Here is a 27,582-nt window from a genome sequence, read left to right as displayed (position 1 = left end):
TGGGGAAAAAAGAGAAGGAGCAAGGATGATTTGCATGGAAAGACCCAAGGATTCCAAGCAAGCAATACCAGCAGATCCATGCCCCAAACTGATTGATCACCACCCCATAAGCTGTTTTTACTGCTCTGAACACACAGATCTACAACATCAGCCTCACACAGCTGATAATTTTCTGCTCAGTAGAAGAAGAAGCCACTAAAAAGCTGCTGCTTGCCAACTAACATCAGGCACATTTGTTACAGGAAAAAAAGATGCCAAAGTGAAAAAAAAACCCATAAAAATAAAAAAGAAACCCAACCCAAAGAAGCCTCCACTTGGTGAAGTGGCTGGCAATCATGTTTTAGCACAAAATAATCACAGCAGCAATTTGCAGAAGAAAATCCTAAAATTAAAAGCTATGAAAAACACCCCAAAAATATTCATCCACAAAATAAATTGTGGGTTACCCTGTTAGAGAATTAACTGTACATTCATTTTGTGTACACTTGGCAGCTTGTCTTTTCCATGGGATCTCTGTAAGAGCTTCTGGGCTGATTTGTTGCCAGGGGTGGTTCTGACAGCTGCTATTCCACTGAGCTGCAACTGTACCTGCACTGACTGGCTAAGGAACAACTCCTAACCCTTTTTCTGTTTGCTTGGGCACTCTGACTCATTCCAGATTCTTTCCCTAAAAAAAAGACACTGAAATGTTTCCTCCTGTGGGACACACACTGGCCACAGGTGAAAACAAGGAGGGGAAGCAGATAAAACTTTTCCTCATTAGCTAAAGGGGAATCTAAAAATAAGGTTTATGTAAAATTTTGTTTGATATTGATTAGTGTAAAAATCAGGGAAAAGTGTGTAGTTTTCCTGGGGTTTGGTCAGATATAGAGTGATACAGATATTCAGAGTGTTTGGTGGAAACTCTGTATTAATCAGCATAATGCCACATTAATCCAGAATTCCCAGAAAATATTGAAGCCAGTAGAGGAACAACTGGGCACAGACACATCATGATCATGACATCACACACAAAAATAAATCAACCCCGAGCAGTGGCCAAGAAAAGGTACCAGGGAAGGTTTCAGAGGAGTTGCCCAGCTCTGGCTCCCTCCTCACCTCCTGCAAGCTCAGGTCTGCTGGGGAAGGAGCAAAATGTCCCAAGTGCAGCTGCAGAGAGGAAAAATATGGGCAAGGAAGAGAAGGAAGGGAATATCCTTCAGAGAGGTCAAAATCCACAGCTCAGGGTACAAGAGGTGAGTCCTTGAGTCATCACCTCCAGCAGAGGACCACTCACGGGATAGGTGGGATTGGAAGGGACCTCTGGAGATCATCCAGTCCTGCCAAGGGGAGCAGGTGACACAGGAATGTGTTCAGGTGGGTTGGGAATGCCTGCACAAAGGGAAACTCCACGCCCTCCCTGGGCAGCTGCTCCAGAGCTCTGCCACCCTCCATGGAAAGAAGTTCTTCCTCATGGTGAGGCAGAACTCGTATTTTAGTTTATGGCCACTGTTCCTCGTCCTGTCATGGGGAACCATTGAAAAGAGTCTGGCCCCATCCCCTGACACCCTCTGGATGTATTTCTATGGAATAATGAGATTCCCTCTCAGTCTCCTCCTCCCCAGAGTAACCAGGCCCAGCTGCCTGAGTCTCTGCTCATCAGAGATGTTCAGACTCTTGATCATCTTGGTGGCCTCCCCTGGACCCTCTCCAGCAGAAACACAAAGACCTCCAAGAGCTGAACAATGCTACAACACACAGAGTCCACAGTGGGCAGGGGAAAATGATGGGGAAGGAGGAAGAGCAGGCTGAGCCTGAGGGGTGGGGAAGGCAGGAACAAAACGATACAAACAATTTTTGATCCCAAAATCAAAACCACCATCGCACAAAGCAAATCAAGGTGCACGGGAAGAGCGGTACCTACCCTGACCCTTGTGGTTGACTTCTTTAGCAGCAATCACTTTGTTTATAACAGTCTGCAGGAAATCATTCTCCCCTGCCACCCTGGGTGAAAAACGGGATGATATGTTCAGCTGCTTGTGTCGAATGGCGTCATCCAACGCTAGCCTGGAGGATGCACATGACGACCAACACCAGGAGACAAAGGGGCACAGAAAACCAGAAGTCACAGTGACAAGGGAACACAAAAGATCGTATCATAGTCGTGACAAAGAGTATTTATTAGTCAACGCAGGACAAAGGACAGGAAAGGTAACAAGAAAGACAGAGGGAGATCATTAATCAGAAGAACGCTGATCTACCACAGAGAGTCCAGCACACCTGTGAGGGCTCTGCTCCCTCAGGGACAGGGACAGCCCTCGGGGAGCAGGGGGAGGTCTCCCACCTGGGAGTGCCCAGTTATGCACTGAAAACCCACACAGGCAGTTCTCTTTTATATAAATATTGAAATATAGATATATTCATAGCAGACTGGCCCAGCAACTCCTCCAGGGTCACCTCTGTCATTCCACAGGTGCCGTGCCTGAAGGAACAGCTCCCATCAATCTCACAGGGAAAAGGAGGAGAAGAGCAGACAACCCAAACTCAGTGAACAAATGAGAAGATGGGGACGATAAATAAACAGCAGCATTAGGTGGCACTGAAGTAAATCTTGCCAAGTGCTTTTGACAGCCATTGTGCTGGTGGCCAGTGAATGAATACAAACAAAGATATGAAAACAGAATTGCATGTGGTACAACAGAAATAAAGCATGGGATGAGGAGAAAAATGTGCCTCATATACACAGCCCAAGTCTACGTTGGAAATAACAACACCAGCGTTCACCCTGTGTTCGTTTCTACCTCATTCATGTCCTTTGGGATAGACTTTTTCAGGAGAATGTTTCCATTTATTACAGGGGAAAAAGAAAAATCATATTGTGCATATTTTTAAGGCCCTGTGTATATGTAACAGGAAAAATGAATTGGTGCTAATGGAGCAGAAAACTGGATGTTCCATTAGCACCCCCTCTGAAAGGTTCATTTTCATTGCATACTTCCACACTGGCTAAAAAATCAACTTTGTCATTGTTTACCACACAATATGTATCCTTCTCTTCCCCAAACCCCATTTCCCTTGAAAAATGGAATTGTACTTTGATTTTGTCATTAACAGCCCCTATCCCTGCAAGACCTGCACACCTTGCAGTCCTCTCACCAGCCCTACACCTTCAAACCACAAGGGCTTCCTGAATTAGGCCTATTTCCCAAAACAAAGTTAAGTTAAGATTTTATTATGTCAAGCCTTTTTAAAAAATATTATTGAAAGCCCATCTGAATATCCATTAGTGTATTAATCAAGGAATTTAGCTCCCATAACTATGTTTTGCCTTTTGGAACAGATGGCAGTCCAGCATATTCCACAATGGGAAAACTAAGCATCCATACTTCATGTAGATTTATGTGCCTTATCCCTTCTACCTTTCCTCACTTCATGGAAGTAAAAACTTAGGATTTATGGATGGAACATGACCTCTATTGATCTCAGGCAGAGCTAAACGAGCAATGAACTTACTTTAAGCATTTCACCTCTTACATATTCTCCCCCGACATCTTGAAACAAAAAGAAAACAGGGCTGCAGGAGTGGGAATGGATGCTTTAAACACCAAAAACCCTACAATTTCTGGGGATATCACTGCTGCAGCTAATGGCAAATTATCAGGGAATATATATTAGCAATATTACTCAGGAGAAAATATCCCATGGCAATAAATTAGCTTAAAATATTAGCTTTTTTTTTTTTAAATCAACTGTTTTTTTTTCACTCCTGCTTGTTCTTGCAACTGCTCCCTACTTACGGCTGGAACGGGATGAAGTGCTGCTTGTCCTCATCATCAACCTTGCCGTTAATGATGTCAGTAACATCCATCACTGCAAAGACAAACCAAGGGCACTGAATGAACTGAGACACGTGGGAAGAGGGAACCCCCCGGGGAATTGAAGCCACAGTGACTCAGAAGAGGGGTGGAATTATCAACTGTGGAATTTCAGAGCTGTTCGTGGAATAAATGAGCTTTGGAATCTCGGCTACCACAAACCCTGGTAGGGACAGGATACAGCAACCAGTCTGATGAGATTTGGAACAATTCTGAGTTTATACAGCCCCACACCAGTTCCACCACCCAACTTCCACGGAAGAATTGAAGAGGAGATGGAGAGATCCACCCCAGAGGTACCTGCCACCCCGAAGGGCCTGCGCAGCCCCGACGTGAGCTTCCTGGTGTTGTTGTCCCGCAGCTCCATCCTGCCCACACGCACGATCTGACACACAAAACTGATCTTCTCTCTCTTCAGGTCCTTGCTGCCCAGGTCCTACAAACAGCAGTAACATCAGGCTGCCTTCTAATAGCTGAATTTCAAGTTCCATTTCAGCAGGCAGAGGGTTTGCTGCTCAGAATTTGCCTTTGCTGTGCAAGCCTCTAACGAAAAGTGCTCTCAGAGCAGAGCAGCTTTTGTAACAGTACTTCGGCATCTTACTGGAGTTCTGTGCAAATTAATTCCTTAGGAGGTCAAACCATTTCTAGTAAGTTCAAAAATTCACTTTGGTTTTTCCCAGGCATTGAGAACATTTAGCAGCCACTTAGGAGAAATGTCTCATGCAAGCCTTCGGCAGCACCGAATTGTGGAATGGTTTGGGTTGGAACAGACCTTCAAAATCATCTTGTTCCCATCCCAGCAATGAGCAAGGACACCTTCCACTATTCCAGGCTGCTCCAACCTGGCCTTCAATACTTCCAGGGGCAGCCACAGCTTCTCTGGACACCCTGTGCCAGCCCCTCCCCACCCTCCCAGGGAAGAACTCCTTCCCAGTATATCCCATCTAACCCTGCCCTCTGGCACTGGGAGCCATTCCCCCTTGTCCTGTCCCTCCATCCCCTGCCCCAGAGCCCCTCCCCAGCTCTGTTTGCCCCTGAGGAGGTGCCCCACGCTGGTGCCACCCAGCTCATCCCCACCCCAGGGTGGCTCCGGGCAGGGCGCACTCACGGTGAACACGGCCCGCAGGTTGTGCAGTCTGTCAATGTCCTTGGGGAGGCCACAGCTCGACCACCTCACCAGGTAGTTCTCACTGGAAAGAACAGTATTTTGAAGACTTTTTGTTTAAATCATAGAGCAACAGAACCACAGAATGCTTTGGGCTGGAGGGGATCATGAAGAACATCTCGTTCCACCCCTGCCACGGGCAGGGACACCTTCCACCATCCCAGGGTGCTCCAAGCCCCTCCAACCTGGCCTGGGACACAGCCAGGAACTGGGACAATCCCACAACCTTTCTGGGAAACCCATGCCCGTGCCTCACCAGCCTCCCAGGAAAGGATTTCTTCCTAATATCCCATCTAAATCTACCCTCTTTCAGCTTAAATCCATTCCCCCATACCCTATCACTGAATTCCCTTTAACATAAACAGATAAAATCAACTTCAGAATTTACAGGAGACTTTTCAACCCCATTTCCTTATCCTAAGGAAACAAATATTGAGCAGGGAGCTGGCATTTCCCTTAGTGCACACGATTTTTATAAAGAAAGCAGCTCCTCAGCAACCAAGTGTGGGAATTCTGCAGCTCAGCAAGGGCACAGCCCTTGCAGGTGTGTTCACCCTGAATTTCCATCTGCTCTTGGGGAACCACAAGCACAGCATGACCCTGAAACGTGCCCCAAGTGAAGGGACCTGCCTCTGCCTTTCACAGAAATTTGACCTTGCTAAGCCCCAAACTGCCTCAGTACCATCCCTGAGTGAGCAGAGATAAAAATGGCACTGACCTGATGAATTTGGATTCCAGGGGGTCATAGAGAGACATCAGGACTTCAGCATCTTCTCCTATTTTACACACGACGTTTTTTAAATTTACAAATAAAGCAAATGAAGGAGTGGCAGCAAACTTGGCTTGTCTGTTGATATCAATATTCTGCTTCTGAGACTGCAATTGAAGATCAAAATAAAGTTTAACTTCACCTAACAGACATCCAGCTGCCATAAAACTTTCCTAAAACCTTCCAGAAATAAGAGGAGGAGGTTTCCATTGAGTGTCTGCTCCTGTGATCTTTTTTTCTGTTAAGTTTAATGACAGACAGATTTTCTGGATCTGTCTTGAAGTGCCACAACATAAGGAAAAAGTTTTAAAAAAAGAAGAGAAAAAGGAGAGAAAAAGATGTCTTCACTTATTAAGTAGAGAGAAACAAATGCAGAAAAAACAGAGCCTCAAACATACCTGAAAAAAATCCAGGAACACACAATAAAAAGAAACAGAAAATTCTTCCTTTTAAAAATAAGGATTTTGAACTGCAAAGGTGCTGACAATTCAAGACTGAGAAGGGCTTTAAATTTGCCCCTTTTATTTCAACAACAAGTTTTTAGGACTGGCATAAAGAAACCACACAAGAATGAGGATTTTAGTCTTTGTGATTCTCAAATAGAAACTGATGACAACCTAACTAACAAACCTCTCTCATGCACATCTCTGATACTAACCACAAATGCAGCTGATTTATTCATACAGGTCTGAACCATAAATTCTACTAAAGCCTTTAAAGGATGAAAAATAAAACCCAGCCTAAGACATAAAAATTCTTACAAATGGTTAAGCCTGATAATTCTTCATAAACACATCAAATCCCTCATTACCAATGCTAAAAATAACAGTCATCCAATTAGTTTACAGCCTTGTGCTTCCCAGGGAAAAGCCACAGAGACCCTCACTTTTTCTTCCTGTAGCCTCTCTTCCACTTGCTTGGAAGCTATTTCATGTGCTCTGAAAAGGCTGATGGTGCTGGTCTGCTCTGGGTCCAAAATGTTGCCATCTTCATCTCTAACCACCAGATCTAAATCCAGAATTCTGAACAAGACAGAAAATATGTTTGTGAATTACCAGTGCTGAAAGGATGCATAAAAAAACACCTGCCAAGTGTTCAACTTGCACACCTGACATGTGACGGAAAAGAAATTACCTGAGACATGATAATGCAATTTAACATATCACCAACCTGGGGATCCAAGTCACTTATTCCCACAGCTCAGGGAGAAGGGATGGAAATGAAACAGCACAACAGCTGGGGAAGCAACTTCTTAAACAAATAAATTTGCCAGAGACTTGGTCTCCTCCTCTGATTTATCCAACAGTCTGAACAACCAAGCCTCACCACACACAGCTCATGTCTCCCACTCCCCCTTCTCCTCCCACTGCAAATTCATGTTTTACCCACACCCCACAAGATAAGGCAGAAGTCGTTTTCTTTTTTTAAAGCAGAAGCCAGATCTCTGTCAGCAGGGTATTAACATCCATAATTACCTTCTGCAGAGAGGAAGCTTTTTGCCACAATCAAAGCCAGGCTCAGGAAAAACCTTTCACTTTTCTCCACATTTTCCACAGTGCTGGCAGCAGTACCAAGGGTTAAAAAAAAATCAGGTCCCTTCCCTAAGGCTGCCCTTGTCACCTCCACCCCAATAAATGTGTCCTTGTTTCCTTCTAACTCCGTGCTCAGCTCTCCCAGTGGACAGCTCTAACTTTAGAGTTGAAATAGGTTCGATCAATGAGCTTAAATCAAATTTGCTGTGTCTGATAAGTCACACAGGGGTTCAGGATTTATCTGAAAGTAAATTCCACCTGGGCACAACCTGCAAGGACTTGGAAACATGAGCTGTGGCACACAGAGCTATTTCCATGCACTTGGAGGATTCCTTCTCACCCCTGGAAGTGCTAAATCCTTGAGTGGGGTCAGCACCCAAACCCCTCCAATTCACTGCATTAATTGCAGGGGAGACAAAGATGACTCAAGCGGCAGGGTGGAGGCAGCAGGTTTTTAAGTTCTGCTCTGGAGCTGGACCCAGCCACCAGAAACCTCTCCAGCATCCCCAGAACATCTCACTCCCAGATCAATTTTCTGGTGAGAAAATGGTTTCATCACTGAAACCAAAGAGAAAAAAAGCCAAAGTTGTTTTCTTCCTCCCTGCTACTGTTCCCTGGACAGCAGCCACAGCAGGAGAAACACCCACGGAGCACTGGAACTGTCAGAGTTCTTCCATGGGAGAAACTGCCTGGGCAGGGGAAAAGCTCACAAATTCAGGCAAATTCTCATAACCCAGACTCCAACACACCAATGTTTGCACAGGCTGTCAAAGGAGCCGAAGCAAACCCTCCTTTGATTCAATTCCTTTTTTTAGCCTTTAACTTGCAAATGATGCTTGGGAAAAAAAATCTGATTATTTTTTTCTCAGTGTCCCAGTTACAGATATTTGCAACTGAACCAAAAAAAAAAAAAAAAAAAGGCATTTCACAACAAAATTACCTGACCCGATTTCAGAAAGATTAAAAACACAGATTCCTAAGGCCATTTTTGCTTCCTCAGTTATTCTGACAATATGCTGCAAAACTTCTGTCTGTATTTACAGAAGGGAAAAAAAGCCTTATTTACAAATCAGCGTTTCACAAGTCAGGGAAGGTTAGGATATGATTGGGACAGAAAACATTTAGAATTATTTGGGTTGGGACCTCAAAGATCACCCATATTTATAAAGCAGATAATGAATTCATTCTCTCTAAAATCCCCATTCGTGCTCCTTTTAGGCCCAAGTGAAGGGCTTAGGGTTTTATTAGGAACATATGTTATCTTTCAGTGGAGAAGTTCACATTCACCTCCCTCCTGCACTCCCCAGAGAACATTCTGATCACTTAATTAGTCCATCAGAACATCACAAATACAAAGCGCAGCACAAGATGTTCCACTGGATTTGAAGGGTGAGCATCTGGAGGTTATTCAGAGCAACTTTTACCAACTCCTTGGGCAGATGGTGAAATCCAGTAGCCAAACAAATAATCCCAACAACATCTGGGTAATTGTCTGCAGAGGTACCACTGTCCATACCTCAGATTACAAAGGATAATTACTGACTGAATGCAGTTACTGATTATTTCTTAATTTCTTTTTTTTTTTTTTTTAAATCACAGCTTTTGCTGATAAAGTACACGAGCAGAAATACTGCGAGTTTGGCAGTTCTTAAGGAATTAAACAAAAATAAATGAAATATGGTGAAATATTTGCATCACAAAGCATTGACAGATTGGGTTGGTGCCAACTTTTTCACTCCCCAGTTGTGGAGGACAACAGAATCCCACACAATGGGCAGGGCTGAAGGGAGCACTACAACATGTTTTGTCTCTCAGTATTCAAAACACTGCTTCCAGTGATGAAGAGTAAGATTTGATTTCTTATTTTTGATCAAAATGCAAAATCCTAATTGTACAGACAAGTTATAATCTAAAACTTGTATTTACAGAAATTGCCTTTAAACCCAGCCAACCATCTGGGGAGAGAATACATCTGAATCACTAAAATATCCAACACATGCAACCTGCACTGCTTTTTGGGGCAATATTTCCTTCCCAACTTCCACTCTCTTGTGCTAAATAGCTCCTTTCTTTTATGAAATCTCCCTGTTCATCTCGTGCTACCAGCTGGATGCTGTGGAAGGAGAGGAACCAAGAGCTAAATGGTGCTTCTGAGCCAAATCCTTCAACATCATATTACAGCTGAGTGACTCGAGGGCACAGGCAGCTGGTGGTGCTCAAAGGGTGACAACTGTTAGTGCCACAGAAGCAAGTGGAGTTTAAAATTCTATTTTCAACCCAGGCAATACTTGCTCTTTTGAATTGGCCTTAAAAAATTACAGCTTCATACCACTGTCAAATTGATGATACCATCAAGAGAGAGAGATGGATTCCACTTTACATATTACACTTTAAAGATGCTGCCTCAACTTCAATCTTTATCTTGCTGTAACAGAAGTGTGGATATACAAATATTTCATCTACACCTCCAGGGGAAAAAAAGAACCCTCCAAGAATTCACTGACAGCTGATGAGTCTTACACAGGGCGATCTGGATTCAGGCAGAAAAACTTGGGAAATGCTGCTCACAAACCTGTTGCCATAATCAATCTTGGCAGTCACTTTCTTTTTCAGCTCCTTGAGCTCATCCTGGGGCAGGGTCCCGGAGAGGATTTGGGATCTCCACTCGATCAGGTCGTAAATCATGTGCCGGACGCTGCGGAACATTTCCCTGTTGTCCTGCTGTTGTGGGGGGGAAAAGGGGGAGAAGTCAGGTTTGAAGGCTTGGGAATATACAGAATAAATTGCAGTTATCAATAGGAATTCAAAGGGTAAGTCTACAGCAGCCCTGGAAGAGAAGCCTAACTTCCTACAGCACAGAACATTGAATATTCAGAGTGCTGCGCTCTGCTTTAAGGAGCTAAATAGGTGTAAATGCTTGGGTTTATGTTATCTTAAAACCTGGGTCGTGCTGTTTTCAGGCATTCAAGGGGAAAATGTCCTCTTATTGATTCCCAGGGTAGCTTTGTTCAGTGACCCTCTTCACTGAGCAGAGCAGGACTGAAAATGGTGCATTTTAACAGCAAGAGGCTCAAGTTCTGCAACACATGGGAGAATCCTTTCTCTCCCTGGTTAAACCTCCACAACAGCACTTTAAAACCCTTTATTGTGCACATCAGTGCCATACCAGTCCACGGGCAACTTCTAAAGGACAGTGAAACACTAGAAAGACCTAAACTTGATAGGAAGTTAAATACCTCAAGTAAAGCCTGGAACTGTGGATATTAAATATTGCCCACAGCATATACAAACTTTCCTTGGCAACACTCAGCTAAGCTAGGAATAATTAAATAATTACAGTAAAATTCTCCACTTAAGAAAAAACAAGAAAAAACTGCAGAATATGCAGGAAAAGAACATAATGACTCCAAGACTCTGGGAAAAGGATATCTAACTGTGAAACTTAAAGACTTCAGTCTGTTCAGATTATCCAAAAGCTAGCTTGATTATAGTGGGAGAACCTTCACAGAGAGAAAATACCCATTATTAAAAGCTCTTTCATGTAGCAGAGAAAGACAACAGGCACATATGGCTGGGAGCTAAATACAAACCAACCCAAATGGGGAAGAGGTTCCTGATTTTTGAGGCTGCAGGGAATCGTAAAGCAGAGAGATGGGAAGCATTCCACATCCCCTGCTCTCTGCAGACAAAAACTGAACATCCATTCAAGATTCAAACACAAATTACAAACTGAGTCAAGGCACAAATGTGGCTGTTTAATGGGTTTTGATACGCAAGGTAGGGACAGCATGGAATATCCCTCAAGTCTGCAGATTGCCCAGTCTGAAAACAGTTACCTCCAGTAAACCGAACCTCCCCTGATTGCCCGCTCTTGGATTCAAAATTATTGGCAAAGAACTAAAGTACTGTTTAACATGGAATCATAGAATGGAATGGTGTGGGAGAGACCTTAAAGCCAAGCCAGTCCCACCCAAAAATTCCGCTGTCCCAGGCTGCTCCAAGCCCCAGCCCCACCTCCCACCCTGGAAGGGTCCAAGGCCAAGCTGGATGGGGCTTGGAGCAGCCTGGGATGGTGGAAGATGTCCCTGCCCATGGCAGGGGTGGCACTGGGTGGGATTTAAGGTCCCTCAGAACCCAAACCATTCTGGGACTCCACAGCAGTGGAACCAAGGGCAAAGCTGTTCCCAGTGCCCTTCTGAGATTCCGTTCCTCCTCCTTTATTTCTACTGCTTCCCTGCTCCTCACCACACCAACTCCCTGCTATTCCAACTCCTTAAAGCTCTCTCTTCAGTACATAATCTGTTTCTTTTCATAGAAGATATTATCCTTCATCTTCTGTATTGCCACACTACATCATTTCCATTACACTCTTACTCCTAATCTTTATTTTCATGGGTGTGATTAAAAGCCACATTAGTCAGCACAAACCTCTTCATTACACTCGGTGTCTTCATTACACAGCTTGCACTTTTACGATACAAGATTTCAAACATATTTATGGGAAACAGAGACTGCATTAAACCCTGCTTTAAATAAAGGAATTTCATGTTCCCATTATCTTGTTACAGTGACCTTGCACAATGAGAGCATCACAAGTGTGGGCCAGGTACCTTAAATCCCACAACAGGCCTCGCTTTACATCTGAACTGTAAATAGAATGGAAGTTTTAAATAGAACTTTGAACTCTTCATCTTGTTTATGTGCACTTTCACCTCTGGTTTTCTATCTTCCCATCTAAGAGATTATCAAGAATGATCACTGCAAATTTCTAAGAGTGTAATGTTATGTGGTTGAAGCATTAGCATAGCAAAATAAGCAAGTATGCAAATAAAGGTGTCAAAATTTGGGAAAAATTAACTTTATGTAAAGGAATACTGAGAGGTTAGAGGCCTACATGGATAATTTTACAAAGCTTTCAGTTTACACCCACAAATTCTACACTAAATACTCAAATATTTCATAACAGAGACCGACAGCCTTAAGAAACAGCCTGAAGACCATTTCTTTAATAAAATTACATGTTAAGTTACTCCAAATCTGTATATACCTTAAAAACAAAACATATACATATTATCTATATATTTTATGTATTTTCTATAGATATTATAAGTTTTCTATATATATTATATGTTTTATATAGATATTGTATGTTTTATATAGATATTTTATGTTTTCTATATAAAGCATAATAGAAGCTACACAAAAAAGGGATTGTAACTGCCCAACAAACCATTGTTAGATCAAGGTACAACACTCTAAAATAACCTGATTCTGCACAAGAAAATAAAGAGATTCGAGAAAACAGGCAAGAGATTTGTGCTTTAACAAGCATAAAAAGCTACTGAGATTTGTGCTTTAACAGAGATGATGCTACATGGATTTTCAGCAGTGAAAGCAACCTTTAGAAACAACAACAGAAGGGAAAATTCATTAAGAGTTCCTCCATAAATAGCAGTTCCTTCCCATTTCTCCCTGTACCTTTCCCAGCACCACTTTTCCCACAGAACCCTCCCCATGGGAAGGTTTTGCTGAGCTGTCCTCACCACATAGAGCTGTCTCCAGATGATGGACCATTCCCTCAGCGTGGTGGTGACCTCCTGGATCAGGGGCAGCTCGTTGGGGATCACAGTCTCATGTTGGCTGAAGAGGAAGGGTTAAAAAATTAAAATGCTGAACTAAGCAGCAGCTTCAGTGAGAATGAAGAACCACAGAATTCTTAAGGTGTGAAAAGAGCTTTAAGGGCATTGAGCATGACCAGCACCACCATGGTCAACACTAAGCCATGTCCCCAGTGCCACCACACCCACACAATTTCTCAGCAATTGCAGGAATGGTGACACCACCACTGCACAGAGCAGACTCTTCTGTGCAAATTATTAAGCTGTACCTAATCTAAATCACCTGATCTAGAATAACTGCTAAGGAAGAACTGTTCATTTCCAAAGGGAACTGAATAGAACAGGGTTGGAATTAGCGTCACTTGTTGTGAATTTCTAAGCAAAAATAAATATTGTCAGATATTGAAGCACTGGACACCTGTAAAGCCACACCACAAAAAAGCTATTTTGATGTGCTCAGATTATGGAATCATGGAATGGTTTAGATTGGAAGGGATCAAAGATGATCTTCCACTGATGCCTTGTAAAGGCTGACCTAGAGCAGAGGCTGGGCAGAGTTACAGAATAAAGCAGGGATTTATTCAAAGGATCTCCTCATGGATCCACCTTGGGCAGCACCAGAGCCCAGCCAGGGCTGCACCCAAGATGAACCCAAATGGTCCCAAAATGCACGAGCGCTCCCGGGGGCTCTCACTGTGATCAGCTCTGCTCCATTGGCACACTGGAGTTCATTGTCCCATTCCAGCTTTAGCCCATGCAGTCCCATCCTGCTTGTTTTTCTCTCTCCAGCCCACGTTGTTTGTGCTCTTGGGCCTGAGATTTGGATCATTTGTCCTTGGTGCCCAGCTGGAGCAGGAATTGTTTTGTCTCCTGCTCTGTGCAGAGAGCTCAGCATCCCCTCACATGGAGCCCAGACCCTCACACTAAAGCAGCATAGAATGTGAAAAACAGAAAAGCCAAACCTGAGGCATCATTTCCCACCCCTGCCATGGACAAGGACACCTCCCACTGTCCCAGGTGCTCCAGCCCCAGTGTCCAACCTGGCCTTGGGCACTGCCAGGGATCCAGGGGCAGCCACAGCTGCTCTGGGCACCCTGTGCCAGGGCCTGCCCACCCTTCCTAATATCCCATCCATCCCTGCCCTCCTCCAGTTTAAGGCCATCCTCTCTCATCTCAAAATGAGAATTTTTCCCACCCTCTCCTCATTTGTCCACTCCCAAGGATATCAATGCACACCTCCCTACAACCTTCATTACTGACATTTATTTTACAAGAAACAATCAAGATAAAAACCAGATGAGCCCAACCTGCAATGCCACCACACTGCTTTTTAATTGTTCTTTTTCTCTAAATATTGGTCTCACAATGAAAAATTAAGATTCAATTCCTTACCACGAAGTTTCTGTATGATTTGTTTTAAAATGAGGTGCCATGAAGGTAAGAAACACCAGCCAGATCTTTGAATATTGCAGAAGTAGGGTACTTAAAGGCAGTTTTGCAATCAGCAAGGAAGATGTCATTATGCAGCAATCTCATGATTAGCAGTTTGATCATTTACATATTTAACAGAGTATAAAAATAAATCAGGCACAAAGGAATAAAACATTTTAATCCTGTTTCACTCCATTTCATACCTGGGTAATGATTTATTAATTTCACTCCACCTCCTTTTTCCTCTGGATTTGGTTGGGTTTTCTTTCCTGGTTTTTAACTCAACTTTTATACTCATGTTAGAGATTTCTACCTGCATGCCCAGCAAAGCTGATTTGATACATAAGGATCTGAAGAGCTGCTGAACAACTAACACAGCTCAAACTACTGCACACACCAGGGAAAGGAACAGGAAAACTGCAAAATAACTTCTCAGTGAGGCAGAACACTACCTGGAAGCAAGTGTAAGTTACCTGGCAATGCACTGAAATGATGTGGATAAAACAGGAAAAAGGAGTTTTGCTCTTTTCAAACCCAACTTACCCTTTGCCTTCAACGATTGCTTCCTTAAGGTGGATATAGGAGGCAGGGAATATGCCCTTGGAGAGGGAGGAAGAGGAAAAACGTGTTATTTAACCAGCTGCACACAACATATTGTGTTTATTACCTAAAATATGCCAAAACACTGCAGGGCGTGCAGAGCCATTCACATCCTCGAGCATCAGAAGAGCTGTGTTTGGGACTTTTCTAATATATATTGAATTTTTGCATTGCCTGTCCTTTCAAAATGTTATTGCAACCTTACAGCTCCTCTGAAAAAATATTCTGAATTCATCAGGATGTCAGAAATCAAACTTTTTTTTTTTTTTAATAATCCAAGCCAAGCTGATACAGCAAATTCCACCATCTCACCCTTCAAGGTAGGAGTTCAATTTTCTGATCATCTGGAATGCAATAATAGAAATTCCTGGGAAGCCACTGGGGGAAATAGTGCATGGGCATGTGACTTTTCACCCCAGTTTAAAAAATATTTTAAAATCACTAAATTTAGAGGAGGTCAGACAAATGCAGCAACACATGGAATTAATTTAAGTCAAGACAAATGTCTAATTGCTTCTCAGACTGTAAAAAGCACATTCATGAAATATGGTTTGTAAGAAATTCAATGTGTTCACACACGCAAAAATAAAGGAAAGTACAAAAATAGAATAAAAACCCAGGCCTGGTAAGGAAATGGGTGGGATGAACCACTCAACTCTGTACTTTTAGACATGGAAACAACTAAAAACACACCTTTGGAGGCAAACAGCATTCGCGGTGTTTCAGTGAAAAAAGCAGCAAACCCTCAAGTTTAATTATGTTTAATTACTACTGTGAAGTAAAAGGCTCAAAAAATAAAACACGATGCTACAACCAGTATTTGTGTGGTTTCCTCTCCTTTCATTTCAGAAGAGCTGCTGTAAATGCAGCCCTTGGTGCACACTGGAATTCCAGTGCAGGAGGAGCCTCCTCCTCTCTCCAAAGGGAACAACCAAAAATTCTCAAGGTCAGGGAGCTGCATTTCACCAGGAATTCAGCATTTAACAGAAGCAGTGCCAGCCTCTGAACAGACCAAGGAGAGCATCAAGGTCTGAACTTTTTACTGAGGAAAGGATTGGTGCAGCAGTTCCTACACAAAAAGGATGATGCATAGCAAGATTTGGTGACTGATTTACCTTTAAAGTGCAAAAACTGGGACCACAGAAATATAAAACAGCCTGGCTTGGAAGGGACCTTAAAGCTCATCCAGTTCCACTCCTGCCATGGGCAGGGACACCTCCCACTGTCCCAGGCTGCTCCAGCCTGGCCTTGGGCACTGCCAGGGACCCAGTAGCAGGCACAGCTGCTCTGGGAATTCCATCCCAGCCCCTCCCCACCCTCACAGAGAAGGATTCATCCCAATATCCCATCTAAATCTCCCCTCTTTCAGCTTAAAGCCATCTCTCCCCTTGCCCTGTTCCTCCATCCCTTGTCTCTCCGTCTTTCTTGGAGCTCCTTCAAGCACTGGAAGGCCACAATGAGGTCACCTCAAAGTTTCCCTTCTCCAGGCTGAACAATCCCAGCTCTCCAAGCTTTTTCTCCTCCATCCTCTGACCATCCTGGTGCCTGCTCTGGACTCTCTCCAGCAGTTCCATGTCCTTCCTTTGGACCCCAAAGCTGGATATGCCTCTCATCTTTTAGACCTTGCTAAAATCAGTTTTCATTAACTGGAAACATTCCCACTGACCAGAGGCTGAGGACACAGAGCACCAGGGACCAGTGCACACCTGGGATCCAGCTCCATCAAACCCACACACCCAGTGCCAAAATCCATCTTACTGCAAGAGAAAAATGAGGACCACACTCTGGCAACACTCACCTTCTTGGATTTCTTCCGTAGTGTGTAACCCCTGTACCAACCTAGGAGAGAGAAAAGGGGAAAAGCATTAAAAATCTCATTTATGGCACCTCCCAGCTGCTCCTCCCCAGCTCAGCAGCACCCTAAGGTGGTTTCTGATCATGCTTCAGCCCTGCACATCCCACCTGAATTTCAACTTTCCACAGCCTTAATGCCCTAGATAAAACAAGTCATCCTGGAAGGTGCAAAATCAGAGTGATAACGGAGAGAAGCACATGACAGATGGTGGTTCACATTATGTGTTTAATTGCTGTGCATTTACTTTTAATTACTAATTCACTAACATAAACAAAACCAACTTAAGAGCATTACCTTGACAGAAATTTACTGAGAGGCTACTTTCATTTCAAAACCCACCTAAATTCCACAAATCCAAGTCTTCAGCTGTTAGCCATCTCACCAGGAAATAGGAATACTGGGGAATTTAGGGGTCACATATCAAAACACAAGAGCAAGGAGCCCTTTTGGCAAACTGAGCCTGGATGCAACATCCACCCCTCCAGCCTGGCAAAGAAGGGTTTGACAAAGCATCCCTGTCGAGGGGAGGATGGGGAGATCACAAAGCAGATGTGGAATAAAAACTGCAGTCCCAGTCCTGAGAACAGGGAGAAAACTTCCATGAAACCAACACATGCTGATAAATTCATTACACACAAAGCCAGAAATCCAAATTAAAGGCTCAAGCACAGGGGATTGATTTCTCAGCCTGCTCTCCTGCAGCACAAGCCCGAGGGATTCATCACCTTCTCCCTGAAGCACTTGGGGCTGGGTTAGTGCCACCTCAAAAATCTCAAATTTGTAACCACCACACTTCACCTCCCAACGGAGGCTGCCACAGCCTCACATCCCACATTCCCACTGCCTCCCAGGGAACACCAAACTGCTACTGCTGCTGAAATCAGCCCTCCCAGTCTTGGCCGGGTGCAAAGGAGGCAAAGCATTTCTGCCTGTGCTCACTCCACTGCCTGAAACCCATGCACAGCTTCCAGTCCTAATAAAAAACTGCATTCCCACAGTTTTAGACGAATAAAGGCACATTTCAAAGTCCTGGAGTTTAAACTGCTGAACAACAGTACTCTGATCAGATGTTCAAACTAAAGAACAAATAATAATTATTTCTTCTCCCAGCCCACCTCCTGTGCTGCCTCAGGACATTGTGTGGAATAAAAGCCCTGTGGCAAAGACAGCTCCCCACGAATGAACCTCTGCTTCCTCAAGTTTTGCAGCCAGAGCTCCCAGGATCATGGAGAAGAGAGCAGCCAAAACCTGCCTTGGAGAACTGGCTGCACTCCTGCTCCTTGCAGAGCTGCTGGTGTGGCCAGGCAGGTCCCACCAGGCTCCTGCCTGCGTGCCGCGCGTGCTGGGTGTCCACCTGGAGCTGGGCAGGGAGCCCAGGGGGCACATGCAGCTCCCACTGCTGCAGCTGGGGACACTGGGTGTGCCCATGAACGTGCTCAGACAGGGGCAGGGTCACTTCAGTGGTGAAGCCATCTCTAAACAACTCCCCAAAAACCATGGGAGAGCTGGGGGTGCTCACCTGGAGAGGAGAAGCTCCAGGGAGAGCTCAGAGCCCTTCCAGGGGGCTCCTGAAGGGGCTCCAGGAGAGCTGCAGAGGGACTGGGGACAAGGCATGGAGGGACAGGACACAGGGAATGGCTTTAAACTGTAAGTGGGTAGATTTAGATGGGATATTGAGAAGGAATTGTTCCCTGGGAAGGTGGGGAAGGGCTGGTATGGAATTCCCAGAGCAGCTGTGGCTGCCCCTGGATCGCTGGAAATGTCCATGGCCAGGCTGGACAGGGCTTGGAGCAGCCTGGGACAATGGGAGGTGTCCCTGCCATGGCAGGGGTGGCACTGGATGGGATTTAAGGTCCTTTCCAGCCCAAACCTTTGGAGACTGCAGGAATTCCTTCCCTGGGAAGGAGGTGATGCCCTGGCACAGGTTGTGGACTCCTCATCCCTGGACCTGTTCAAGACCAGAACTTGCCCTTAAGAAATCTGTGACCAAAGAGCTGGAAATGTGCATCCAAGGAAATGCTCAACTAAGAAGACACCAATGAAATATTTCTGTCTGTCAAAACTGCAAAAGACACTCAAGAATTTGCTGTGGTTACCCTCAAAGAATGCATCATTTTGACACAATTACACTGCGTTCACAAACAAACAAAAAACCTGCAACAAAATCTAAACTTTCCCATAATATCAAGACTAGCTTCTGTGAAAATCCCAAAATCCCTATTTGGGAAGCCAAACTCCCTTCGCACAGCAGCACTAGAAATTAATTGATTCTCCAACAGTTAATCTTGGTTTTGAGGTTGATTTTCTGTTACATTTCCCAGCAATTCCCCTTAATCAGCCACATCTATTGATCATATGGTTCCATTTGCCCTTTCCATCAAATAATGTCAAGAAACAGAATTAAGACAATGAAGATGTAGAAAGTACTAATTCAGAATGTGGCTAACACCTGGGTTTTAGGGTATCTGCTACAAAAGGTAATCCTCCTCTCCTGCAGAGCAGGATATTTGGGAATTCCTATGGCTTTCCTGTTTGGCTTTTCCTCTAAGGCTCAGATTAGAAGGAGCTTTCTAACTGAAAAATAAATTGAAATACTTCCTAAAATAAGTTTTCTAACTGAAAAATAAACTAGAATACTTCCTAAAAGAAAAAAAAAATATTTTCAACATTAATTAGTCTAGAAGGTAGCTTCATCTTTACTTTGGTTCCTAGAACACAAATTTAGTATTTAATAATAAAATGTGTACATTCATTTCCAATCCCCTCACTCCCATAGAAACAAGGGATGTTTTCACCAAGACTGAAACTTTACAGGATCCACACACTGAATTCTTTCTACACAATTTTTTTTGCGTTTTATAGAAAAAAAAAAGTTTCCACAATCAGAATTTAAAATGTCAAAACTTCAATAATAAACACAAATTCCAAAGTAAGTTCTACTCATAGGCAACAAAAGTAGATATTTTAAACACAGGGGAAAAGTGCAACTCAGAAATTAATTCCAGTATATGGCAGCAACAGATATCCTACATCTGTCCTAAAATCAGATCTTGCAGATCATGGATGTGAGACGAGCCCTCCCAATTCCTCATCTGACTTCTGCAGAGACCCCAGCTGAGCAAGGATTTCCCATGAGTTTTTCTTGGCAGTGCAGCTTCAGAGGAAAAAAACCCCAAAAACCAAAGTTCTACCACTTCAAAGCCCACAGGCACACACCAGTCTTCAAAACTACTCTCAACTTAGGAATAATTGGAGAAAATTAATTTAAAATAATATCAAATCTACAGCAGGATGGGAGAAGCAGATGTGGACTCTAGCAGGTATCCATGAAAAAAGCCAATGGCTTTTCCCACTGGGAAAAGGGGTAGGAAAGGCAAAAATCCTCAGCAAAAAGGCTTTCTTGACTCTTCCAACAACATTTCGGTCCCAGGATTGTTTAATTAGAGGGTTTTCTTTGGATGGGCCCATTCCCACCTCAGCCTGGCACACACCCGGAAATTTGTAGGGTACAAAACCTCCCAAGGGCACAATCCACACCAATTTTATCCAGGGCAAGGAGGAGATCAAAGAACTCAAATAATCCCCTAATTCTGGCAGCTCTGAACACGAGGGAAGAGTCACAGCATCACTTAGATGTCTGTCTTAGGTCTGGCTGCTGTGGTTTGGGGATGGTTTTGTAGGAATAGTAATGTTGGGAGTTCTTCTGTTTTGAGAGGCCCCCACTCAAGAGAGAGGCTTGCTCTTGGTGTTGTAGTTTAGGAGAGTTTTTTGAGATTTGGGTGTTAGAAATTTGGTGAAATAATGTTACAGTTTTCCTTAATAAATTAAAAAGTAAAGAAAGTTCATTATTTCTAAGTATTAAAACAGGTTTAGATAATTGTGGTCTGTTGTGTTCTGTATATTCTGTTGAAGTATTAAACTGAGGATATAAAGAGCTTTTGTAAACTTGTCACCCTTTGTTTTTGTTTGATTTGTAAAATTTTTTTAAAGTTTCCCCATCTCAGGTCGGGAATGAGCAATCAGTGCTTGGGAGAACAGGAATTTGCATTTCTTTTACCATGAACTCATCCCATGTGCTCCAAGCCTTGAGAGGGAGAAGGTTTTCCTCTATCTCCAGCCCAGGGGAAAGTGGCTCATTCCCACTGTCCCACTTATTTGGGAACAGTCAGCATTTCTTAGGGTTTCAGCATCTGACAGGATTTCAGCATTTAATAGGGTTTCGGTATTTGATAGGGTTTCACATTCCCTGCTCAGTTTCTCCCACATTCATTAAATAAATCTATTTATACATAAAAGTACAAAGCTGTGCAATATTTGAATCACTCCATTTGCATGTAAAATCTTTGCTTTATTAGGGGTTTATTAAAGCATGCAATGCCTGATAGTGGAAAGATTGCTTTGCTCAGAGTTAAACTTGGCATTGCAGCAGCAAACTGAGCTCCAAGAACAGGCCAGCCCAGTAATAATGAGACAATTCAAAAATTCCACTTCAAGTGATGATCAACTCTTGTGGAAACAGCATTGTTTGTTTCAGTAAATATAATACTTTAAAAAATCCAATTAAGCCAATAGCTAAAATTAATTTATCACCCAGATCTACCAAAAGATCAATGTCTAGAGGAGCAAATTAAATCAATATATTAAAGCAAATATTTTGTCTTGTTTCCACAAGACAAACAATGTTACACTATTTTAAACACACAACTTAGTTCTGTGCTCCCCACTCGCCTCCAAACTGCAGCACAACATAAGATTCCAACTCAAGGATATAATGCAAGTTTTACTTTGCTTGGATTAAGAGCTGAAAATGCTGTGACAATTTCCACATCGTGTTGGTTATCAAACTCAGCATTGAAATTCCCTTGTACAAGGATGAGGGAGGAAAGGTTTTGGTACAGGTGATGTTTGTCGAGTTTCACATCAAAAGAGGCACCTGGAAAAGGCTGAAATCAGTGCACAGCACTAACACAGGCACCCATCTCAGAAGAGACACATAAATAATTCAAAAGCCAGGTAACTTTCAAATTCAGATTAAACTTCTTGTAGCAGCAGGTTCTTTTGCATCACCCAAGGGTACCCAAAAAGCATCTCTCATTTCTCTAACGTGGGGGAGATGCTACAATTGATCCACACAAACCCAGCTGTGGGAAAATTCTCCTTCCCCAGAAAACCCAGGGCTTATTCACCAGCTCATCAACCCATCTGCTTCAACTTCCAACTCAAGAGGGTCACAAACAGGAAAGGAATGCAATTCCCCCAACAAATCCTGCTTTTCAATTCAATTTTTGCCATCTTACCCTCGTAAGTTTCCAGGATGTGCACGGTGTCCCCAATCTGCAAGGAGAGTTCATCTGGTCCCCTGGCATCGTAGTTGTAGAGAGCTGGACAGAGGGAAAACTGCTGTTAGCACAGGCAAGACAACAATCCCAGGCGTTTCATCACATCACTGCTTTTATCACTCATTATTGCCATTCTGAATCTTTTTGTAAAAAAAAAAAAATTAAATTCTATAAAAATTCAGCCAAGTTCTTAAATCCATTAATAATTCCCTTTGTAACAAAAAAACCGCCACAATTTCACTTTCTAAAGCTGTCCCTCACTGTGTTTATGTTTTGCTTCTTCATGGCAATACACTCAATTTTTGTTGTATTTGCCAGCCTTCCACATCACTTTGTGTCAATTTTAGGCAGTTCTACAAAGAACTGCTCTGTCTTCCCCTGTCAGCTCAACACACAGAAAACTTACAAAGTGTCTTCAGAAAACTCAAATTGTCACATCAACATTAAAGGATGATTTCTCAATCATTTCATTCATTACTGCATGCACAGGATGTTGGAAAATATGATTTCAGAATTTCTGAGTGCCAGAGGCAACTGCAGCAACCCACTGCACAATAAACTACAACAAATCCAACAGGAACTCAAAGACCACTCTTCCCTGTCACTCCCAAAAGAAAATCTGGGCCATGTCCACAAATTCATCTGACAAAGAATGCTACAAACCAGGTTTGGTTGGGGAAAAAAACACTCATGACCCAAAAAAACAAAAGAGTTACAACTCCTAAAGCTGAATTTTTATAAGTCTTATATGGAGTAAATGCTCTGTAGGAGAAAAAAAATCTTCCAATACGAAGGAGGGTCCTCATGATTGAAGGCAGAGACTGAAATATTCCACAATAAATTGAAGTTAAAGAACTTTAGTCAAGGTGGACCCACAGAAATTTCTTCTTCAATGCACAAGTGCAGCTACTCCCACCAACAAGGATCAATAACAACTGAAAATCAGAATTTCTCACTATTTGTTGTAGTTCTTCAGGAAACAAAAGCATTTTTAGAACATAATAATTACCTCTGCAGTTCCTACCACCCCTCAGATTACCCCCGCTTTTCCTTCTGCCTCAGTTTCCAGGGCAGGACTCAGGGATGTTTTATTGGAACAGGAAGAGCTGGGTAAGTGACACGTGGCTGTCAGAGGGAATTGATTTCAGACCAAGAGCTCACAGAGCATCCACAACACATTCCACACTCGTCACAGGTAACAAAGCACTTCCAAAAAAACCCTCAAATTCCAAACTGCGGCAGAGCTCTAAAAGAAGCCATGAGAGGTGGGATCCAGGCAACATCTGCTTTACCTGGCCAGCTCCCTCCTACCCCAGCACTTCTCCTGCATTACACAGGAGATCAACGCCCCAAACCACACCTGTGAGAAATGGGAACTGCACAAAAACACTGCTCTGAGCCCACACCTGACCATGTTCACACACCAGGAACATCCCAGTGGGCACGAGGGGAGCTCTGATCCCAGCACGAGGACGGGGCACTCCAGTTCCAGCCCCCAGGAATTCCTGTTTGTTCTGCCCGGAACTCCTGGAATTCCAGCTCTCAACCAGATCACCAATAAATCAACCCATAGTCCATTGGATCACCCCTAAATCAATCCACAGGATCACCCATAATCCATTGGATCACCCCTAAATCAATCCATAATCCATTGGATCACCCATAATCCATTGGATCACCCCTAAATCAATCCATAATCCATTGGATCACCCATAATCCATTGGATCGCCCCTAAATCAATCCATAATCCACTGGATCACCCACAAATCAATCCATAATCCATTCGATCAACAATAAATAATCCATTTGATCACACATAAATCAATCCATAATCCATTCGATCAACAATAAATAATCCATAATCCACTGGATCATCCATAAATTATCCACTGGATCACCAATAAATAATCCATAATCCATTGGCTCACCCATAAATCAATCCATAAACCAATGGCTCACCAATAAATAATCCATAACCCGTTAGATCACCAATAAATCAATCCATAATCCACTGGATCACCCATAAATCAATCCATTGGCTCACCCATGGATCAATCCATGACCCACTGGATCACCAGCAAATCAATCCATAACCCACTGGATCACCAATACATCAATCCATAACCCACTGGATCACCCCTAAATCAACCCATAACCCACTGGACCACCCATAAATCAATCTATAACCCACTGGATCACCCATAAATCAACCCATAACCCATTGGATCACCCATAAATCAACCCATAACCCATTGGATCACCCATAAATCAACCCATAACCCATTGGATCACCCATAAATCAACCCATAACCCATTGGATCACCCATAAATCAATCTATAACCCACTGGACCACCCATAAATCAACCCATAACCCATTGGATCACCCATAAATCAATCTATAACCCACTGGACCACCCATAAATCAACCCATAACCCATTGGATCACCCATAAATCAATCCATTGGCTCACCCATGGATCAATCCATAACCCATTGGATCACCAATGAATCAATCCATAACCCACTGGATCACCAATAAATCAATCCACCCGGGCTGGCTGAGTCCCTTTCTCTGCAGATCTCCTTTGGCTTGAAATAATTTAGAGTTAAGAGGTAAATAAATAAATCTGAGTGCACAAGTGGAAAAAAAGACATGTAAAAGCAGTTTGGAAAACACTGTATAAGGGAAAGATTATTAATGGAATAAAAACACACTACAAGGTAAAAAGAATAAAGGTCAGGTGCACTGCAGAGACCAATATCACCAGGATTTAAATCAAGGTTTTAGAAAGTAACAGTTTCTACTGACATCAAAACAAGACAAGCTATTTGTGTTTTAATGTTTTCCTTAATTTTGTCATGATTAGAGACAGCTAAACTCTCCCTCCCAGGTATCTGGCACAGGGTATCTGAGAGCCATAAATGCTACCCTGCAGGAGAAGGGGGTTCTGAGAAACACCGTAACAAAAATGAGCATTTGAAACTGCTCTGAGCAGAGGGATGATCACAGTGCTGAACTCGGAGCAGCGGGACAGTCTGCTTGGAAACACTCCCCAGAAATATTCTCATTTCAGCTTTCGTACATAGCAGGGAAAACAACGTTACACAGCCCTAACTCCTCCAAACCTGCGTGGCTGGAGTGCAACACAAAAAAAACCAAAAAACAACACCGATCCTTGGGGTGTTTACTGAGATACCTCCAATGCTCACAGCTCAGTCAAGGGGCCCCTGGGATGTTCACACATCCAGAAATGAATCCAAGGACAGTCTCCCACCTCCAGGACCCTGACAAGCAACTTCACTGACTCACACCAGACATGCCAGCCAGGAAAAATTTGCATTATAACAGATTAAAAACTGGTCCTGTACTCAATTCACACTTCAGCCGAGCATTTCTCCAGCATTTAAGTGGAGTAACACTCAGGATCAAAGGCAGCTATGAATAAAAGGCACTAAAATTTATGCCCAAGAGTGCCAAAACTGGTGTCTGTCACAACAAGGAAGGTCAGGCAGCAGGAGCTCAGTGGAATGACCAATTCTTCTGACTGAAGATGACAAACAGCCATCAAATGGTAATTACTGCCCACGCCAGCTCCCACTGACCTCAACTGACTGAGGAGCCAGCGAGGGATGATTTATCTTTAAAAATATATATATGTGTGAAAAATATGTCTGCAAGAGAAAATAAATCACATTTCTGGCTTCCAACAGCACTGACAGATTGTGGAGCAAACAATCAAAATAACTATGAAGTGCATTCCACCCCTGTGATTACAAAGCAAGGCTTGAACTGCACCACAAACTCCCCTGCAATGGAGCAGGTAACTCCTTCTCACAGAAAGTTGTTTTGTTTTGTTTTTTTTTTATGCACAGTGGCATTCAAAGATGCTGTGATAAAATATGTTTGATTGGAGCAAATGACAAAGCTTTAATTAAAGGAAATGACAAAGCTTGGAGGAGTAAAGCATGAAACTGGTATGTCTGCATTTTGTCTCATCAACTGCATCCTGAGCTGTCATTTAAAATATTTAAAAACCTGAGGTATAACTTTCTATTTTTTAAGTGTTTTTTTTTTTAACTGAAGTATGTTTTGCTTTATTTTAAAAATCCAACATCCACATGAGAGTCCCAAAGTGCCAAAAGCAAAGGATTAAGTGTGGGCACAGAGAGAGGCATTTTTTCAGCTCCAAGAGTTGGTAAAGAAATGAGCAAGGAACAGGGCATTACATTAATTGCACCAAACCCCCATTCACCACTCAAGAACACAAACCAAACACCTCTGTGAGCTGCACTCATTAATCTGCACACATCAGAAAAATGAGGGGGCCAACACTAGAAGAATTAGTGGTGGAAACAAAGGAAAAAGCAAACAAAGGTAACATCAATTTAAACTGAAAAAGCTTTTTTCTAACTGTACAAAAGGGGAGATATCTTAAGATAGCATAAAGATGTTCCAGAGTAATATTCTCTGGTATGACTTTGCTTTAAAGGCTGTATTAATCATTCTGAACTCCTGAATGAACCCAAACTCCATTTAACACATCACCTGCTTTATTTTACACTGGCTTTAAAAAAAAACCCTAAATCCTAACTGTGCTTTTTCAATAAAAGCAGAAAAATTGCAGAGGTGAAAGCAAAGTCTTTTGTAAATTCTCGGGTACTAAAAGACACCTGAAGGTTTTCCTATTTTCCCTAAAATGAAAGCAGATGATTTAAGTATTCAGGCAGATTCCTTAGTCCTCGGCTACTCACCCAGAGGAGTTTCAGATTTCTACACCTGAGGCTAATGGAGAAACAAAAGGAAAAAAGCAGTGTTTAAGTCAAGAGTTGCACCTGAGAACTGTCAAAGACAATTATTTCATGTGTACATTAACCAAGGGTAGATCCTCTCACCTTCACCTTGGGTTCTGTCATTCCTGGTCTCACCAAGCTTGATTCAGAGTTCTTTCTCAATATTTTAATTATGCTCTTATCCAAACATTCCCAAAAAAAAACTGATTTCCTGAAGAGAGGAGAAGCCTGGAGAAATTCTCAGATCTGAACAGTTACCACCAAGCTAAAGGAGAAAATCCAGCTTGAGGTTCCTCCTGTCCAGTGATGCTCTAATCTTATTGATTAAATCCATGAATGTGACTTTTATCACAGGATTAGCCCAAATCCCACAAGTTCAAGTAGATAGAAAAGATTTATCACCACTTTCCCTTACAAAGGTGAGACAGCTCCTTTCACTCCTCCTCTCTGGGAGCAGCAAATTCCTGAAACACAAAATGGCTCGGCTGCAAACTCCTCCATGAATACACAGGGCATCAGCTGAGGGTGAGAGAACCCTAAACCGGCCTCTGGAACCCCTCAGGCTGAAATCCCTGCCATGCCAGCCTGCCTCCCCTCTTCCAAAGCGAGGACACAAAGAGTGAAGGGC

At 43.0% G+C, this 27,582-nt stretch overlaps 1 protein-coding gene across 2 annotated transcripts in view; it reads right to left on the bottom strand.

The window, feature by feature from the left end:
- Window positions 1–27,582, bottom strand: part of DOCK1 (dedicator of cytokinesis 1) — a 273,275-nt gene that overhangs the window by 228,738 nt on the left and 16,955 nt on the right. The window contains exons 2-12 of one of the 2 annotated variants that reach the window (XM_068198299.1): window positions 22,122–22,205; window positions 16,768–16,808; window positions 14,913–14,968; window positions 12,864–12,960; window positions 9,893–10,041; window positions 6,675–6,810; window positions 5,738–5,895; window positions 4,963–5,044; window positions 4,155–4,290; window positions 3,777–3,849; window positions 1,904–2,046 (exon numbers count right to left, since the gene is read on the bottom strand). In XM_068198299.1, the coding sequence (XP_068054400.1) occupies window positions 1,904–2,046; window positions 3,777–3,849; window positions 4,155–4,290; window positions 4,963–5,044; window positions 5,738–5,895; window positions 6,675–6,810; window positions 9,893–10,041; window positions 12,864–12,960; window positions 14,913–14,968; window positions 16,768–16,808; window positions 22,122–22,205 (1,155 nt within the window). The remainder of the gene's footprint in view (window positions 1–1,903; window positions 2,047–3,776; window positions 3,850–4,154; window positions 4,291–4,962; window positions 5,045–5,737; window positions 5,896–6,674; window positions 6,811–9,892; window positions 10,042–12,863; window positions 12,961–14,912; window positions 14,969–16,767; window positions 16,809–22,121; window positions 22,206–27,582) is intronic. The other variant, XM_068198300.1, reaches the window with a different exon arrangement.

Source organism: Anomalospiza imberbis, chromosome 8 (assembly GCF_031753505.1).
Source record: "Anomalospiza imberbis isolate Cuckoo-Finch-1a 21T00152 chromosome 8, ASM3175350v1, whole genome shotgun sequence".
NCBI lineage: Eukaryota > Metazoa > Chordata > Aves > Passeriformes > Viduidae > Anomalospiza > Anomalospiza imberbis.
The sequence above is the reverse complement of the archived record's forward strand: the minus strand, read 5'-3'. Positions and strand labels throughout refer to the sequence as shown.